A 21,113-nucleotide genomic window follows, 5' to 3' on the forward strand; every position below is an offset into this window, starting at 1 on the left:
TTCGCATATAAATAAAAAAAAAAAGACTATATAAAAAAAAAAGAATGGACCAAACCTCTCAAACTTTAAGGAAAACTCCAATTAAGTGCTGGAGACAGGGAGACTGCATTAAATATTAGGAACAACAACACAGTAACAGTATAGTAGAAATGGAGCACTCTGAGCTTCTTGACACTGGGAATCTGAAGATTCTCAGTATGGGGAAGTTTCTACTTCTGCTTGCTTGTGTTCTCTCCCGTCCCCTCTGCTGCCTCAGCCATGTACTCTCACATGATACATTATGCCACCACAAGCCAGAGCACACCAGGATACCAGATGGCTGTTCATTACCCAGGCTGAGCCAGAGTCTTGTTCTTTAGTGTCTGCCATGTGATTTGTAAGCTTATTAAAGAATGTCTTGTACTTTCTGTATGTCTACTTTGATTAAACAGAAAGTTTTATCTCACTGTTGAATGACATATTATTAGAAGTCTGCTTTTCTGAATATCAGTCAGAAGCATTGGCTATGCAGCCATTACTAACTGATAATCTTCCATCATGGATAAACCAGCCTGCCAACCTCTGCTGAAAAGGAAAATTACTTTTTTTTTAAGTAGGTGTTTTCTTTATTTACAATATCTCCTTTCCCAGGTTCCCCTCCAAATAAAATAAAATAAAATAAGACAAAACTAAAAATAAAACAAACCCCTGTTCCCTTTCCCCTCCCCCTGCTCACCACCCTGCCCCCCTCCTGCTTACTAGCCCTGGCATTCCCCTACACTGGGACACAGAACCTTCACAGGGCCAAGGGCCTCTCCTCCCATTGATGACCAGCTTGGCTATCCTCTGCTATACATATGCTGCTGGAGCCATGAGTCCCACCATGTATACTCTTTAGTTGGTGGTTTAGTCCCTGGGAGCTCTTGAGGGTACTAGTTATTTCATATTGTTGTTCATCCTAAGGGGCTGCAAATACCTTCAGCTCCTTGGGTCCTTTCTCTAGGTCCTTCATTGGGGACCCTGTACTCAGTTCAATGGATGGCTGTGAGCCTCTACATCTGTATTAGTCATGTACTGTCAGAGCCTCTCAGGAGATAGATATATTAGGCTCCTGTCATCCAGCACTTGCTGGCATCCATAATAGTGTCTAGATTTGATGATTGAATATGGGAAGGATTCCCAGATGGAGTAGTCTCTGAATTGTCCTTTCTTTAGTCTCTGCTCTATAGTTAGTCTCTACAACTCCTTCCATGGGTATTTTGTATCCACACTTTGGTCTTCCTTCTTCTTGAGTTTCTTGTGGTTTGTGGTTTGTACTTTGTGTATTCCGATCTTCTGAGCTAATATCCACTTATCAGAGAATGCATACTATGATTGTTCTTTTGTGATTGGGTTACCTCACTCAAGATGATATTCTTCAGACCCATCCATTTCCCTAAGAATTTCATAATAATCAATGTTTATAGTGTTTGCCTAAATAAATTTTTACATTTTTTCATCTGCTTTCTACCAAGCCTTTGATGTTCTCAAGGCTACAGCAGATCCTGAGCTCAGTTCAGGTGATCTGTTCTAGAAGAAAGCACTATGACCCTCCATGGAGTAAAGAAGGTATAAATGAGTCACTGTTCAGAGCTTCTCCAAACAATGTGAACATTCCTTTGGGATGGAAACACAGCTCCCCAACAATCCTGTCTCACTACCTTTGTCCTTGTATGTGAAGGTGTGGTCTTGAGTCCTTAGATGTTAATTCCATCTGTGTTTCTCTCTGTCTTTCTCTGTCTCCGTCTCTATCTCTCCCTCTCCCTCTCTGTCTCTCTCTCTGTCTCTCTCTGTCTCTGTCTCTCTCTCTCTCTCTCTCTCTCTCTCTCTCTCTCTCTCACACACACACACACACACACACACACACACACACACACACATCTGCCATGAGTCATCATCTACTCATTTATCTTCTGGAGAACGTAGGAGTGATTGAATGACAGGTCATCCAACCACGTGGGAGCTGTTTGATCTTAGACATGTCACTCCGACTTCTGACCACACACTCTTCCTCTACGAAAATGAGAATTTCTGAAGCTCACCTGGTTTTAATAAGACCTAGATAAAATAATTTACAGTGCCCAAGAGAGATATTTTTCGTTACATCTACCTGCCTCTACTTATCTGACTATCCCTCTTCCTCTCTGGTTGCTTTTAGTTAACTTGGTTCTTTTTTCTCTAAAGATGTTTTATTTTGAAAAGCTAAACTTTCAACAAATAGGAAGAATGAAATGATCACCCATAAGTCCTTCACTTAACATCATTTGTTGTTTATACTTCTCTATTTCCACTGTATGTCTCTAAAAAACATAAACCATTCTCTTACATGATTCACATATCACACTGTAGTAGCTGCATACAAACACCACAGTACAATAATCACACTCCTTTTTCTGATATATAACCTATACTCATTTTCCATTATCTTAATAATATTTTTATTACTTGAAAAGTTGAGACATTTTCCTCCAACACTAGGCAACTGAAGCAACAGGATTATGAATTCAAAACCAACCCAGGCTACATAATGAAACCATGTCTAAAAAGAATATTAAAAGTCCAGACCAGTTTTTTGTTTGGCAAAATGTCCCTCAAATTGGATTTATCTGGCTGATTGCTCTGACTGGGTGTAGAGCAGATTGCCACTTCCAAAGAGTTCTATAGAGAAGATGTTGTGTCCTCACAATGCCAACGGTAGGGAACACACATCACATTGTCCCATCACTGATGATGAAAAATTAGACATCTGGTTAATCTGAGAGAAGCCTCTTTGGGATGTTTTTCATTTTAAAATACCCACTTTATAGGCACTGTGTAATATGTGTAACATGGTTTTCTCAATCTGCTGAACTCTGAAGAGTCTCATTCAACCATTTCAATTCTTACCTCTCTTAGAGCATGACTCAGAGAAGTGACAGTAATTTAAATAAAGGTCACATTGCACCATCTGCCCAAAGATGTAAACAACCATTATTTATTCCCACTACCACCCACATGGTGGCTATGGAATCGTTCTCTGCTTTAAGATCCATCCATCTCCCCAATAATGAGGAATGACAGCACAGGTCTGAAATCCCAGAACCCAGGAGGAGAGAGCTAAAGGATCAGAAGTTGAAAGCCAGCCTGGGCCACAGCAACACAGTAAAATTTAACTTCTTCCCTTTTACCTTTCCCATCTTCTCCCTTAACTTACTAAGTTTTCTAACATGCATGCGTAAAGACCTTACATGACCAAGGTGATCATGTGTGTCACCATAAGAACACAGGAATGAAGAAGGCAGCCTGGACTCCTGCCCTCAGAGAGCTCACTCATTTAACAGCTATTCATTTGACCACTGCTATACTCTACATTGCTCTATTTACTGGGACTATAATAGTAAATGAAAACAGTGAACCCCACATTGAGCTTACATTCTGAAGGTGGGGGACTATAAACAGGAGTGAGGGGTGCGAGGTATTGGGGGATAGTAGGAAAGAGCTGATTTGAGCTAGGTCTGGGAAGGTCTCTGTGAGGAAGGATGGCTTGATGGTTAAACAAAGGCCTAAAGGCAATGAGAAGATTATTTAGATGAGTGTGGGACAGATGCTCCAGACACACAGCAAAGCACATGCTTACAACGTTCCAGAACAGCTGGGCAGCCAAGATAAAATCTGGAAGGTAAAGGGTCAGGTGACACTGACTAGATCGTTGGAGCTTTAGAAGAGAAACTAGTGTGGCCTAACACCACTTAGGAGCTGACAGCAGTTACTACACCAGGAGTCAGCAGGAGAGCAGGGCTTGCAGGGAAGGAGGTGAGTGTATCCTGAGGCCAGAGAAACTAAGGCCAGGGAGGATTGAGCAAGCTTGGAGGGGGCTGGAAGGAGAGGCTGCTGAACTTAGCCAGAATGAAGTCTCAACTTCAGTCTCTCCAGTGTGATACCTATACAATGTTAGAGGCTGTCTTCTGAAAAACATAGAGTAAAAACTATGGATGAGAAATAAAGAACCAAAACAAATAGAATGTGTTGTGTTTCAGTGATACTTAACATATGCAAGGTCCTACATCCCATCTCCAGCATGAACGTACACACACACACAAAGACACACACTACATACACTACACACACACAAAAACACATACACCATGCACATGTACAAAGACGCACATACACCACACACACACACACAGACATACATACAAGCACACACACACACACCACATTTATACATACACATACAGACACACACATACACACAAAGACACACACACATACCACATGTACACAGACACACACACAAATACACACAAAGACATATACAAACACACACATATACCACACACCACACACACACTACACACAGACACACACACCACATAGACACAGACACAAAAATACACAGACATATAAAGACAAACACACAGACAGATACATGCCATACATACACAGACACACATATACAAAGACACACACACAGCACATGCACACAAGTACACACATACAAAAAGACACCACATATATACACACACACACACACACACACGCATGAATGCATGATGAGACTACACATGCTTACACACACAAAGATACACACACCACACAGACACACAAGGACACACTACACACATACAAAGACACGCACATACAACACACACATGTAAATATTTATTTTTGAGCAAGAAGGAAATCATAACACAGTTTTACATGAAAAACAGTATATCAAATAATTTTTAATTTTTGATTATGAGCCAGCTCCTTGACACATGTTTTCTGCCACCTTAGCTGCATGACCTCTTTGGAGGAGGATGGGTTTGAACTACAGGTTTAGTAATGGTGATAGGTGATTTAACTGTTCCTCTAATTTAGTTGCTCAATTCTTTTGTTTGGGGTTGTTTGTTGCTGTTGTTGGCTTGGCTTGGTTTAGTTTTTGGTTTGTTTTTTTTTTTTTTAATTTGTTTAGTTGGTTGGTTGGCTGGGTTTTTTTTTGTTGGTTGGTTGGTTGGTTTTGAGATAAGATCATTTATTGTATGTAGTACAGCCTGGTCTCAAACTATGCCCCCAAAGACTGATTTCAAACTCAAAGTAATCCACCTGCCTCACCTTTGTAAGGTTTAAGACTAATAGCATATGTCACATGCCTGGTGCCAAATTAGATTTAATGATTGACAGTTGGGTAAAAGGATGCTTTAGCCCCACTGTGCTCCATGTGAGGCCCTACAGCAAGGCCCCATTTGTAACTTCCTGTGTGGTTTCTTATTCTGCCAACCCTTCCTACTAAGGAGCAAGATGTGAGAGAACCACAGCCCTCCATCTCACTACACATGGCCAAATACACACCACTCCCAGGGCTCAGGCAGCTGAGTTGGAACCACACGGGCATCAGTTCCCAGTCCTCCCAAAGCATTGCCCCCAGCTCTCCTCCCTAGCGCAGAAGATGGAGTCTAAAGCCTGTGGCATTCATCATAGGGAGGCTCCCACTGAAATCTGTGTAACATGGAGATAGGGAAAGCAGCCCTTAGCCCGACTCCAAGCACAAGGATGACGACCAGGCTGATCTCCCAGGGTCCACGCTGTTCTTCACACCTTCAGAAGAGGGCACATGTTTCTTTGAAAAATACCTTTGCTCCATGGTGGGTTGACTCTATGGATCTTGAACCCTCAGATCCAGAGGGATGACCCTCAACATTAAATGCTGTATCTGATGATTGGAACCATCACATGTGGCCACATGAAAGTCATTGGTAATCTTGGCCTAAAGAGTAGGTGATATGACAGAAAAAAAGTAGAACTGGGGTACATTCAGAAGGCAACAGACCAAGTGTGAACCAGTGAACAAACTTGACTAGCCACAGGAGTTTTGTTTATTGAACATCAATATGCCTAGTTTATCTGCAAAAGCCACCAATAAATATTTGTTGGGTTTGTTCTTCAAAAAGTTCTAAACTGTGTTACAATTTTGTTTTATGTCACAAGAGATTGAAAATCAGGACAGTTCCCCATTCCTTATATAGGCATTCTAAATTAAATAAAGAGGGAACTTAAAAAAAACACCCCAAGATTTAGAAAGTACTTTTCACACTCTGTATGTTCAAATTGTAGTAGCCCATCTCATTGCTCTGTGTGTGTGTGTGTGTGTGTGTGTGTGTGTGTGTGTGTGTGCCTCAGTGCATGTGCACATATGATCAGGCACACATACATGCCAACCTTTTAGGCTTAAAAGCAGCCTGTCAGTATTTAAGTTACTGAACGAAGTCATGCCATTCTCAAATAACTCTCTTTTTATAACTGTTTTGTCATCACACCATCCCATGACATAATTGTGAAAGTGGGCTGTTGTGTTGAACGTTGGTACATGACCACACACAGAAGTACAAATGCAGTGTCCATGCGAGTTTCCCCTGTGACAAGTGTGGTTAGTCTGTTGTCTCATGACCAAAGAGACTGTCCAGCAATCTCAGGAGCTGGTTTTCACTAATCTCAAAGCACACTGTGCAAAATCAGGTCAAATAACTCCCCTGAATTCCTCTTAGTTATTTGTCGAGTTGTATTAGTTTGTCTTCTCTGTTACATTACAGGTACCTCTGTTTCCTGTTTCATGTTACTTTGACTTCCTCCTCTGTCCCTAAATATTGCAGCAACCTTAAACCATGTACTCTGCTGTACTGCAAACCACTTCCTCTTCAGGAGAAGCTTTCATTACATTTTGGGGAGAAAAAAAGAAATTATACTTAAAAAGTTAGGTCAAGCTCAACAGTGTAAGTTGTTCATCAAGCACATTATAAAGCAACAACTTCAGAGCTTCTGCCAGCATGTGTGTTTGGCTGGATTCTGCACTTTGTATGTCATACCAAGTGTGCCACCAGCCAGGTGTGACACCAACTAAATGTGACAGAGACTGTGAATTTTTCTTCTTTTTGAGATTACATCTCACTGTGTAGCTAAGACTGACTGGAACTTGCCGTGTAGTTCAGGCTGCCCTCAAACTTATAAATCACCTGTGCACATTTCCCAATTGCCACCATACTGAATTTGAATAATTCCATAAATGGAAGTAGTTTCCAAAAACGTTTTCTTCCTTTTAATCTGTCCTTTTGGTATGTTTAGTTGTTCCTTGAAAAGCTATTATCAGCTGGCAATTTTTAAAGGTTAGAAATAATAAAGACAGAAAGAAAATTGTTGCTAAGAGAGCCTCGGATTTTTAAATGTTGTTTCTCATTAATTTTAATTAAATTTCATCTCTGACAAGCTGATTATAGACTCAAAATACTGTTCACCTGTAATGTAAAGAAAAACCAGAGTAACAATAAAATGGTCATCTTTTTTACCATCTTCTAAATGCAAAGATGGTATATAAGTTCTAAATACTTAATCTTTGGTGTAGGCCCATGATAATTGCAGTTACAAAAACCTACACAGGAAGTCTTAAAGGGGTTAAGCCTCTAACCATGTAATACATATTCATTGATTGTTCAACCTTGCTTAAACACAGGGTACCTCAGTTTTCTCTTTTTTAAAGTAAAGATTTATTTCTCACACTTTATGTGATGAATGTTTTGCTTGTGTGCATAATTTTGTACCATACATGTGCTTGGTGCCCAAGAAAATCAGAAGAGGGCACCAGATCCCTTGAAACTGGAGTTACAGATGGTTGTGAGTAACCATGTGGGTGCTGGGAATCAAACCTAGCAAGAGGTACTCATAACCACTGAAGAATCCTTTCAACCCAAAGCTACTTCATTCTTACTTTTTAAATTAAGATATATCTGTTCATCAAGTTAAAATGAGTTAGGTATAGCATGTGAACAATTAAGGTACACTTTTTGCTCTCTCTTTTTCTCTTCTTTGGTTTTTTTTTTTTTTTTTTTGGAAAAATTTTGTTGGTTGGTTTTGTAGTTGTTTTGTACTTTTCAGACAAGATCTCCCTTAGGAGATTCAGACTGACTTTGAGTTTTTCTTTCTGCCTCCTGAGTACTGGAATTAGAAGTGCAAACCTCCATACACAGCCTGTTTTTGTTTGTTCTTTCATGGCAATGGAGACAAGGTATAATCAAAGTGCTCAAGCTGGCCTTCAGTTGACTGCCTAAATTCTAAGTGACAGTAACCTGTTTTATTTATTAAATGATATAGTTTAGCAATTTATTACTTGTAAAACTGATTGGGTTGGGGTTGGCTTAAGAGTTAAACCCCTTGGCAGTGCCAGTCAAGTTGCTAATGGAGTTCTCAAAGCAACTTAGACGCTTGACTTTAAAGCAAGCCTGTAGCTGTGACAACAGCTAAAAGCAGGCATTTCTGGGCCTAGCTTGGTGGTTGAGAGTGCTTCCTGCTCTCTCTGCAACAGAGGATTTACCATCCTCTTCTGATACTTGCACACATGTGACAAACATCTACACATACATACAATTTTTTAAAAAAATAAACTGTTTAAAGCCAACTTTCTGTTTAGTTGACCTGTCAGAGGAAAGATGGAATTTGTTAAGCTCTAAGGATCATCCAGAACTGCCATGTTACATGTCTGATGCGGCACTGCAGGAACCATGTCAAGCATGTAGGCAGTGAGTGACAGGGAGCTTTGTGTGGAGCTTTGTGTGGAGCTTTTTAACTGGATGCTAGCCCACATCTTCCTGTCTGGGATGGTAGTTAGTCAGCAGGACAATTTGGAAGGCATATATTGTAAGCTCTGATCCTTAGTAACTGCTCCCTAGTATTTTTAGTTCCCAGTAAATCTGAAGAGTTCTAAGATAGTAGCCAAAGGAGCCTGGTCCTATTATGTCAAAGGCTGTGACTGCAGACTTAAGGCAGGACTACATGAACTCTTACATAAATGCCACAGCAACTCTGTGATATGAATATTATTATTCCTCAGTTTGCATACAAGAAACTGAGGCACCAGGAGGTTAGAGACCTTCTTGAGGAGGTCACTGAAGCCAGAATTGACTGTAGGCTGAGGACAATGGTAACAAATGTCTGATGGTTTTATTAACAGCATTGAACAGTTGACATGAAAGCTAGATTTTGAAAAACTCAGATTTTATTAAGCATAAACAGAGGATATTATTTATAAGGAATGTATACACAGAGACAAAAAGAGTGACACAAAGCATATTCATAGGGCATCATGGGCCCTGCATAGCAAGAACTGAGCCTTAAGAAGTGGGTAGGAGAAGTTCCTGGAAGATTCTGAAGACATGGTGGGCACAGAGCTCCTCCACTCGCTCATGGTCAGCCATGGAAAGTATTTTAAGCAGGAAAGTGACAAGTTCATGACTGTGTTTGAATTCGGTGCTTATGCTGTCAGTGAGGACAGGAAGTCAGGGTGACTAGAAGCTGGAGGAGCAGATAGATGAAGCTTTCAGCTATGGCCAAAAGGTAAGAAAGAGAGGAGAAACCATCCACAGGAAAATCCAAGAGGATTTTCTGACTCACCAGGTGGAAAAACGGAAGAGGAGAGGATCATACCAACTTCTAACTAAGACTAATGAGTGACGAAGGGACACTCACCAAACCTGGGGTGTTGGGGGTTGCAGAAGAAGAAATAGTGAGTGAGAGCTGTTTGAGTGGAAATGCCTGAGGGTCTTTAAACTGACTTTTATGAGCAGGTAGGATAATACAAACTGACTTGATTCAAAACCATGGCTACATTTACTAAGCAAACAACAATGAAGACTGCATTCAAACTGAATTAAATGTGTGAAGTTAATCTAAGTATATGTCCTGTCGGACATATATAACATAGTACTTGGATTTTCAAATATACGTGATTCAAGTTTATTTATGTGAAAAAGAGAAAGTATTTGGGGTCAATACTTGAAGATTGAATTTGAATCCGAGGAGATATTTGAGCATTAGGAAAATCCCATTGCCACTGAGAAATGTCATTTTAGCCTGAATGTGCTCCTCTCCAGCACACCCTTCTTTCTCCAGGAGGAAGAATAGTATAACTCTGAGAAAGTACTATTCCAGTTCTCCTTTAACCAACAATGTGATATTCTTACCAAAGCACAAAAAGAACCCAGAAATGACATACTTATGAAAAGATGTTGACTCCACCCAGTCCTGGTGTGAACATGATTTGTTTTGCAATGCTGTGCCTCATTGCAACAGCTCCTCCACCCCAGCTGTTGGCTGCTAACCCTGATAACACATCCTGCCTCATGGATGGGCGGTCTCTCTTTTGACCTTTGGAAAGTACCACACACACACACACACACACACACACACACAGCCTTGTGTCCTCATACTTGTGTGTGTGTGTAATATGTGAACTATCTGTGGCTCTTATCTACCCATTCCAGAAATAAGGCTTTCTTGAAGGAAAGGATTGTCATGTAAGATGATTGAATTTACAGACTAACAAAACTTTATGCTTAAAAGGGGACAGAGGGGAAGCTCTTAAAGCTATGAATGCTCTACTACACTAAAATCTTAGCACTTTGCTCACTGAGACAGAAGGATCCCAAGTTCAAGGCTAGACAGACAACCCAGTAATACTCTTGTACTCCTGAATCCAATGTCTGATTTACCAAAAATGCAAGATTTTAAATGTAACTTATTATTTACGATTATATACTTCCAGCAGAATGTTGATGAGTCTGAGAAGTCACATAGAGAGCAGTGGGGGCAAGGTAAGAACAAGGAAAGGGCAGGAGCAGGGGTCACGGGTCACAGGTATGTGCTGTCAGTCCGAGTTATTTCCATCTTGGGTGACTAACGTGCCCTCTCTCATCAGTTACCCAGTGTGCATCAGTAGTGTATGCTGACTGAGAAACCAGTCTTAGGTTCGGGGGAGGGGGAATTGCTGAGTCATAGATGTCACATGGCTTTAATTTAGTGCTTTTTCCAGTCACTGGTTTAAGAGAGCACATGGATGGTAGGTCCTTCCTGCCCATACCACCTTTGCTTCCTATGAGTTAGTTGTAACATAGATTGGTAGCTTATAATAACAGCCAATAAATATACTTTATACTCTCTGAATAGATTGCTTTGACTCATTAAAGTAATATTTTGCTGTTAATAATAATTTGTCTGAAGGGTTTCTTTATTTCTCACATTGCTATGCCACATAAGACTCTAATAAAATAAACTTACATGAGCAATTATATAATTTTGTTATTTATTCTGCTAGTCTTTCCTCATTAAAGTAATGCATGAAAAATCTATTCTAAGATTTTTGAATAGCATTTTATTTTGACAACCTGTAAAAACATAAATATTTTATTCCCTTACATATTTTCCTGCATTTTGTAGGAAATCTGAAAAGCAGAGCCTACTAGTATAATTTTTGTGCTATAACAAAATACCTGAGTCAGGTACTTCAGAAAGAAAGAACATACATTAGCTGACAGTCTGTTGCAAGGAAAGTAAGAATACTAAAGCCCAAGATTACTGCTGAGAATAATATGAAAAGATTAGACACTAGCTCTACATGGTGGATACTTGGAGAATATCCACAGATTCACTCTCCACCCTCACCCCCCAAAAAAGGTTTATGTAGTGTTATATCTTCTAATCCTGTCCTGGTAGGCAAATGTTGGCTTACAGAGAGTTTTTGCAATGTGGTTAGTGCCAGATACATATTACTGTTACAGTTTTCAGTACATCATTTTTCTTCTATAATCTGGAGCACTTTAAAATATGATTGGAGTTGTTTTTCAGAAAACAATCAATAGGTAGAACAGAAGTAATTATTATAAAGAGTCTTAAATTGAATAAAGCCAAGAAAAACAAAGATGTTGCTACTTAAATATTAAATTGAAGTCATTTAAAAGATAAACTGTAAGTTTTTAGAATAAATTGTTCTGCCTTGGCCTAGCCTGTTTCAGCAAAAGGTTTATTATTATTATTATTATTATTATTATTATTAAACAAATCATAGAGAATAGGATTGTAATTATTGTTTTAAGAATTGCACTATTGTTGGTCATAGTGGTATACATCTTTAGGCCCAGCTTTCAGGAGGAGCAGACAGATCTCTGAGTTTGAAGTTACCCTGGTCTATATAATGAGTACCAAGATACGGCCATCAAATTGCCTTTGAATTGATGTTGCTGTCAGCTTTGGTCAAATGTGTTTCTTTATTTGGTGGTCAGCAGTTACTCAGAAGATTAACAACAGATCAAGGTACTGAGAAAAAAATGACCATTGGATGCCCAGACATCTATATCGCCCTCTCCAGAATTCAGGGAACTAGTGCAGTAAGGAGCAGAAAGAATGTGAAAGCTGGAAGGAAGTATAGGGGATTAGTAGAAACACTGACCAGGCATTTAGTGGCTCATACACTCTTGAACTCATAACAGCTGCGATTAACTGCAGACAATCTGCACAAAATTGAACCTGTCAATATCTTGTAGTAGAAGTGGGAAGGCTTCATGGGGCCCATTCTCCCATAAGGACTTGCACACAGTTAATTGTTGATAAGGAGGGAAATTTTCTTCAGTGGTATAGCTACTGGTAAAGTACCCATTTTCTTGTAAGCAACATTAATGAAACTCACTGGGTCACACACACATCCAAAGAAAAGATTGTAAAAAGTAAAAGGGCTATTTACAGAAAGGAAAGGGATTAGCAGGAGTGGGAGGGGGACTTGAGTGGATAATGGGGGCTGCATATGATCAAAATACAGTGAGAAGATCATGTATAAAAATAATGAGACCTACCTTTGTGTATAATTCATATATACTACTGAAAGAATTTTAAAAGCTTACTCTTTTAAATCTGACCTGTATATTATAAAGTATGTGTGGAAAAATAGTATTTGTCTAAAATAGTCAATTGAAATTATATATATATATATGTATGTATATATATATATTTAAAAAGACTGGTCATATTGATCATTGTGAGAGCCAAGCTGTAAGTACATAGCAATCATTGTATACTTACATAACATCATTGCTCTGCATATGTGCCTGTGTCCATATGAAAACAGAAGCATGTATGTGCTCAAATAAACATTGTTGGCTGAAATGCAGTCAGCCTTCAACACCTGCTGGATGGTTCGAAAAACCTCTATGGATTCCCAAATCCAAAAATACTCAAGTACTTTAAATTTCATTATATATATATATATACATCCCCCTGTATTCTTAGTTATCTCTATGTCACTGATAATATCATAGTCACCTGTCAGTCAGCAATGGGAATAAGTTTTGAGCAATGCATGTTTAGGTTTTTTGATTGTCATGAGCTCATAGAATAGATCTACACAAACTAAGATGGCTTCACCACCTCCAAGCAATATGACCCAAGGACAATAGTGGTTAATGCAGTCTGTCCTTGACAAAATAATGACAAGTTGTTGGCCAATGCATGACTATAGTTGCTATATGGGGATTTTTATCAAGAAAAAGTCTTGACATATTCAGTGCAAGGGTTTTTTCCAAGTATTTTTGCCTAGTGGGAACAAGAATGGATTCACAGGTCTGACCAAATAGATATTAATCCTCTACCCACACCAGGCTACTGCTGTGCAGTTGACATTGATCTTGTAATGTCTTATAGTGTTTAGAACACTTGGGAATGCTCTTGGGGGAATCCTTCATTTCACATGTAACATACTTCATTCTCTTTGCCACACTACAGGCTGCTGAGCAGTTCTTGAAGAATGAATATTCTTATCTCCTCATTTTTCAATTCACCCTTGCCAAAAAATGTTAGGAAGGAGAGCAGCTGCTTACTCCTACCAAATTGCCTTGCTACATTTTGCCATAACCTAACACTTCTCCTTTTTTGGACAATTGTTTCATTTGGTTTAGGGGATGAAAGAAGGCTATGATGAAAAATATCCTTTGTTTCCACTCTTTGCTTTACCCTGGAGCTTCTGTGTACTTACAAATAAATGTACCAAAGCTGTTCTTATTTCACAGATATCTTTATATCTGTGGAACAATTTGGTAAATACATTTAATTAATCACAGGTGTTTTAAAATGCAGTCCATTTTAATGTGTTTTTAAATGGATATAAAACTCTACATCCCTCTGACCTCATAGTATGGCCTCTTAGTAGCTCTGCCACACAATGACCAACTATATAACAAAAACGAATTCAAAATGAGGGAAAATACTATTTTGGCTCTTGATTTCAGACACATTAATCCAGTTTCTTTACCTAGACAGATTATCACAATGGCAGAAACATGGAAGAGGCCGATCACTCCTTGATCGACAGGAAGCAGAGAAAGGAGATTCAGGGAGAGGCCAGAGCAAGCTATAACTGCACCCAGCATGGACACACCCATGATGACTGACTTCTTTCAGCTAGGCCCACTTCCTACTTTTCACCACTTCCCAAAAGTATTATCTTGTTATAAATAAGTCAAGGAATTAATCCCTGCTTCTCTGGAAACTTTATAGAAGGGTGCTTCACTAATCACACTGATATTCCACCAGAACAAATCCACAGCCCAAACCATCAAAGCCATCAAGAGTGGCATGAGGCTTCACTCCTTCTGATAAAAGAATCCTATGGTGAAGTGAATACCAGAACAATGTCTACTTTGTTCACTTTGCCCTAAGGACCTAAGTAGTTTAGGCTGGAAAAACAAGTTCAGGATTTGCTCTGCAGCAGGTCCCAAGATCAACCTCAGATATCAAATTAGATAACATCCAAACATGGAATTTCAGGGCATTGGGGGCCTTCTTCTCCAGGCTGTTCTCTTCATGGATTTCTTTATTCTGAATGAAAGAATGAAAACTCAACACGTGTGCCCTGATAAGCTTTTAGAGACCTCTAATGTCTCTTCCTGTTTCAGATGGGTGAATCAAATGAAGACATAGACCAGATGTTCAGCACTTTGCTGGGGGAGATGGATCTCTTGACCCAGGTAAAACCCTCTACTTAACCTGAAAACTATGGGGGAATGGGGTGGTTAGGAATTGCAAAACTTGATACAAGCGTTTCCTTTAAAAAACATCAGAGATTAGCAACATCATATGCCCTGATGTAACTATGACTGTGTTGGGAGAAAATAGTAAAGCTTCTCATTGGTTCTGCTCCTCAGTGTACATAGTTTGATATAACGATCACACATACAGTTATGTTAGTGTCCGTGTGTAGTGGCTATTCCTGGTTGTCAACTTGACTATATCTGAAATGAACTACAATTCAGAATTAGAAGGCTCACCTGGTAGGAGAACTCTGCCCTCTGGAACCAAAACTTCTAGGCCAGCAGAACCTAGAATTGTGGGGACAGGAAGCAAAAATTTTCCTAGAGGGTCACTAGGAGTGATAGTGAGTGGAACTATTCCCTTTTCCACCTCTTGATTCCTGGACCCATGGATCCTGGCTATGGGAGAAACTGTACCATATATTGGATGCTGATTCAAAGCACATACTGCCTTCTGAAGAACTCTGCCCCAGCCCTCCTTGCTGTTGCCACCTAATTGGCGCTATAGTTGTGTCTTCAAAAAATTATTCCATCTTTCTATCAGACCATCAGCTTCAGGATGATGGGGAATAGCCACTACACCGTGTTTATCGTGTCCCGTGAAAGAACTCCCATGTTTCCTTCAACAACTTCTGAGCAACAGCCCTAGTGCTTACCTGCCTTCATAGAGAATAGCTGACAGCCCTAGTGCTTACCTGCCTTCATAGAGAAGAGCTGACAGCCCTAGTGCTTACCTGCCTTCAAAGAGAATAGCTGACAAATGGCACTGAATAACATGATTTTGTGCTGTCCTTTAAGGAAATACTATATTTCAAAGGACTCTTTATGATGTTCTCAATGGACTGTAAGAACTCAGTCCCCTCTAGGAAGCATAAAAGCCACTCAGCTGCAGGCTACATATCTGAGAAAAGCAGCCAATCAAGACTAGAGTGACCTCACTATGGCAGTTCATCTAGAACCTAGGAGTCAGTGGCTGAAGGACCACTGACTCAGGTCACAAAGTCCTGTGAGCTTTTCTGTGTCTTTAATGTTATTACAACTGTTTCTTAGTTTCTGAAGTCTCTAGACTCATCACTTCCACACACAATGTTAAACTACAGATAGCACAATATTCTTAAATAAATAAATAAATAAATAAATAAATAAATAAGAGTATTAAGGTCTCTTCAAAACAGATGTACAGTCTGTTTTAAAGACAGTTTGCTCAAGGGAACATTAACCATTTTTAGTTAACATCTATTTTCTATTCCCAATCAAACTCATAGAAGATTGGATTCACTGAAAGAGGAGACAAAGGGTAAAGACATTTTCTATCAAACCTGGTAACCTGAGTTCAATCTCCAGGACTAGCATCATAGGAGAAAACTGATCTCTGCAAGTTGGTTTCTGGCCTTCTTCACATGGGTACCGTGCATGACACATGCACCCACAAACACACACATACACTACAATAGATAATTTTGTAACTTTTAAAAAAACAGAAAAAATATGAGGTTTTGAAGAAATCACATTGTTTGAGGGTGGGATTTATGACATAACCACATTTCAGTGGGCCATGGTTTTTCTCTATGCATTCACTCTCATCTTTGACTAATAGAAGAAATTACCATCCTGACTGATCAGAGTCAAGGATTTTCACTGTCACACCAGAGTAAGAAAGGAACTTTATCTCATCTTTTGGGTATGCCACAACCAAGGTCATTTAGGTTTTGGTCTTTTTGTGCCCAAGATGATGGTGCCCTGAGCTCTCTTGATACATGGAATTCTCCCAGATTGGTCCCAAGGTTTGAGTCTGAAGAAGGAAGGCCCTATCTTGTGCTTGTCTATGATCTGTTCTGTAAGTTGAACATTTCCAACTTACTTCTGAGATGATTAGGTATCTCCCCAGTCATTCAAAGAGCTGCTGTTTGGTCTTTATGCCTGAATCTTGTGCCTGACCTTTTCCTTGAAATTAGAGGTATGATTAAGAGTGATGGATAAATCTTGTTATCTTCAGCTTCCTAAAATAAGTAAAAATTAAAGTGGGTTGACTGAACTAATGTAATTGTAATACTGAAAAAAGTTAAAGCTTATAGAAAAATTGAAACAGTTGTATGAAGAATCCCAACTTACTTTCTCCAAATTTCTGAATAATAATACATTCTTCTATTCATATCCCCCAGCCTCTCCCTCATATCCTGATAAAAGCTGCCTTCTAAGTAAATACAAAAATTATAATTTAATAAATGGTATTGGAGTAACAGCTGGTAAGATCTGTAGCTCCAGCTCATGCTTTATAAGTTAATGAGTTCCATGGATCAAAGATCTAAATATATGAAGGGAAGGAAAACACAGAGAAAAAAAGTGCTTATAATCTTAAAATATGACCACATCTAAATAAAATAACACAGAGAAGCTACAAAACATAGAATGAAATATTTTAAAATGGAAACATTTAGTTTCTGCATGGCAAGAAGATAAACAATAAGAATATAATATCAAAATTCAACAAAAGCAAAACTAGTGGTCTGAGAATGCAGCTCAGTGGTAAAGCAGTAGCTTGCCTTAGACAGGCCCTTCTGGGGAAGCTCATTTTTCAGCTGCTATTAGAATCATCAAAACATAAGTGCCCTTGGAGTTTGGGAGTAAACAATCATTGAAAGGTTTTTGTAGAAGAATTTCTTTTCCAGATTACTTGTGCCCAAGGTCTGCTCAGGGAACCAGCTCAGACAGACCAGAAGAAACCTGAACCACTGGGCTAGTGGAGTTCCTGTGTGTCTGGTCTCACTGGTCCTAGTTACTCCCAGTGTTGGGACAGATGTTGTGTCCTCCTCACCTCTGATCCTGGGCCTAGAACAGGTTTTTTAAGCTGAAATTTTCTATACTGGAAAAGGAATATGATAAAACATTTTTCAAGTAAAAATACGGTTTTTAAAAGAGAGAAAATGTATAAATAATGAGTGGTTTTGGGCTCCAGAAATGTTGGTTTTGTGAATAACTCACACAAACTGTGGGATCTGTTTTCACAGAGCTTAGGAGTGGACACTCTTCCTCCTCCAGACCCCAATCCACCCCTAGAAGAGTTTAACTACAGTGTGGGGTTTAAGGATTTAAATGGTAAGCACAGAAACTTGTTTCTTAAGCAATCCGAAGCTATAGCAATGACGGAGGTCTCCATGGGACTGACTCTGACCATGAAACCAAGGAGATGTGGACTTCAGGGGAAGTAGTGCATAAGTCTTGAATGGTGCATTTGTCATTTACTATGTCTACATTTAATTAATGAAGTCAATTAGATATTTTCACATATAATGAAAGAGAAGACCAGCTTCCATTTATGAAAAGTCTCAAGATAACCTTATCTTTTGAAAAAGAAAGGAATTTTTTTTTTTTTATTACTAAGGAGTCAGTAAGAAATGTCTCTTCAAGGATAAAAGTAAAGTGTTTAATAACAATTGATCATGTATGAATGGGAACTGATTCCAAATACATTTTATTTTAAATATGTATTTTAAATTATGTACAAGTATTTGTATATAATTTACTGTTTGAAACTTTCAATCCTCTGGAGATTAAAGCTTTACTTTAGAGCAAGATCCTCTTTTCAACTTATTGCAGAGAACTAACTGGTTGATCTGATGTCATTGAAATGATGATAAATCTTGAAATAATCATTTCCATGTTAGTGAGAATTCACTGGAACTCTTGGTGTCAGATATTGAGCCACAAGGGTAGCCTGGCTAGAACTCTTGAAAAGAGTAGCCAAGACTTCCAGTGATCCCAAAACATAACTGAACTTACAAAGAAGCTCAGTACAGAACCCAAGCCCAGCCTCTGTTTCCATTTCCCACACAACTTTGCTGTTTCCATCTTTTGCAGTATTTTCATGATAAGCCCAAAGGCATGGGTGACTGTTGATTGGTCAGTTATAATGCACCTCTTTCTAGTGGTCTTTATTCTACACTCTTTTCTACACTCTCCTATCCACCATAAAACAAAATGTATTATTCCTGCCAGCTATAGTCACTGAGATAATAGCATCCATGAAGTTTCCAAAGAGTAATCCACTTTGGGGGGATTTTGACAGCCGTGTCTAACAGACACTTGCACACACAGCCTCCAGTGGGTGTTTTGTTTGGGGAGGGGTTTCTAGTTTTATTAGTTTTGTTGACTCACAATGGAGTTCTGGCTGTCCTGGAGCTTTCTATGTAAACTATGGTTGCCTTGAACTCTTAGAGATTCACCTACCTCTTCCTCTGGAAGTGACACAAATGAGCACTTTATCATCAGTGCTAAACTAAACTAAAATTTGTTTAGTCAGTGTTCATACTGCTATAGTCAACTCTAGGTTTTCTAAACACTGTGGCTTAGCATCAAAAAAGTAGCAAAGATGATAGAGTCAAAGAAACCCATAAATCTCTAAGCACAGCCATGTTATGATGTGGCAACAGGAGGACAAGATGCCCATGGATGGATGGCTTCGGGAGAGGACAGAGCAAGTTAAATTTGTTTAGAATACATTTTTTATTGCCTTCAGTTAAATTATTGCTAAAATGAGTTAAAAATAAGTTAAACAAGGTAACTAAAAAATGAACTAAAAATTCAGAGATTGGCTAGGCGGTGGTGGCACACACCATTAATCCCAGCACTTGGGAGGCAGAGGCAGGTGGATACAGCCTGGTCTACAAAGTGAGTTCCAAGACAGCCAGGGCTACACAGAGAAACCCTGTCTCAAAAAAAAAAAAAAATTAGAGATTAACAGACTTCAGAATAGAATCCATTTCTCATTCCCAGTTCTTCAGTATGTAATTCTACATTGATTAATAAAAATTAATCTATGTTAGCACATCTAAGCTATAGCAATACATTTTGAGCTCTTTGACAGATTAATAAGATATTAAAGAACATTTTAATATAAATGAACTTTTCTTTAGGCAGTAATATAAATATCATTATAGAGACTTTATCACTAAAATGCTTATAACTATATAAAATAGCTATAATAATTTAGAGTAATGTTTATTAAAAGGTTTTTCATTAACAATTGTGACTGACCATGTTAGGAACTTATGAACAAGTTTCAGTTTTTGGTCATATCTCTGAAATTTTTTTTAATTAATATTTTTATGCAAAAATAGTTCATAAAAAAATCTGCTTCACTCATTTGATGGTAGAACCTTGGCATGAGTGCTGTGCCAGAACTTTTATTCTGATGTACTCTACTGTGTGACACTGATGTTGTCTAGCAAGGAGCTGACTCCCAGTGCTTTCTGCTTTTTACTCGGCTCCATTTCTGACACTCCCATTTCCTCATTCTGGGTCATCCTGCACAGGGTCTGTCCTTCACTGCATCATCATGCCTTGAATGCCTGACTGCCAGCACAGCTATGCTGATGCTATCCACCAACGCCATGCCCTCTGATCCTGGCAAGCTAGCCAACTAGCTGAGTATGCGCCCTTATCTCACACTTGGGCGAGATCCAAAGGAACTCTCCTCCTTCCCCAGTGCCCTAAAAAGCTGTGTTCACTCTATCTTGTGAAAGCTCTCCCAACCCACTGCCTTCACAAAATCTTTACTACTTAATCTTCTTTTTTATTTTCTCTTATACCTTTGTTGCATTAATCCTGCATTTCAGAATGTGAAGGTTCCCTGTGGTTACGTGGAGGGCTTCCAGAAGTTTGCTCTGCACTTCCTCATGGTGGGTGAAGCCCAGCTGACTACCATAAGAGAACTCCCCCTCCACCCATTTCCACTTCCCTCCTCCTCTACTCTTCCAAAGTCCAAAGTTCTTGCACCAAAATATTGAAGAGACCCTATGTAGGCATCTGCTCTTGTGCTCCACTCTGACTGTAGCTGGAGACACTCCAGTGCACAGCACATTTGCCCCCTTTTCATCTTGTTAGGAATTTACACCATACACTGATTGTATTATTTCAGGAGTCTCAATATGTGGATGTGTGTCACTGCCTAAAAATACTTTCAACCTTTCTTATCTTATTTCTGGATTTTGTTTTTGTTTTGGTTTTTTGGTCTTTTTTGTTTTTCAAGACAGGGTTTCTACATATAGTCCTGGCTGTCCTGGAACTCACTCTGTAGAGCAGGCTGGCCTCGAACTCAGAAACCTGCCTACCTCTGCCTCCCAAGTGCTGGGATTAAAGGCGTGCACCACCACTCCCCAGCTCTTATCTTATTTCTGTATCACAGAAACTTGAATAATGATTCCCACCTATGTACATATTGCTCTTTAAAAAAAA

General features: G+C 39.2%; 1 protein-coding gene across 1 annotated transcript in view; it reads left to right on the plus strand.

Moving 5' to 3' along the window:
• Positions 1–21,113, plus strand: part of Apbb1ip (amyloid beta precursor protein binding family B member 1 interacting protein) — a 120,751-nt gene that overhangs the window by 31,596 nt on the left and 68,042 nt on the right. Inside the window, exons 2-3 of the mRNA XM_031369162.1 lie at positions 14,745–14,816; positions 17,888–17,975. Of these exons, the coding sequence (XP_031225022.1) occupies positions 14,745–14,816; positions 17,888–17,975 (160 nt within the window). The remainder of the gene's footprint in view (positions 1–14,744; positions 14,817–17,887; positions 17,976–21,113) is intronic.

This window comes from Mastomys coucha, unplaced genomic scaffold (assembly GCF_008632895.1).
Source record: "Mastomys coucha isolate ucsf_1 unplaced genomic scaffold, UCSF_Mcou_1 pScaffold15, whole genome shotgun sequence".
NCBI classification, from domain to species: Eukaryota; Metazoa; Chordata; class Mammalia; order Rodentia; family Muridae; genus Mastomys; species Mastomys coucha.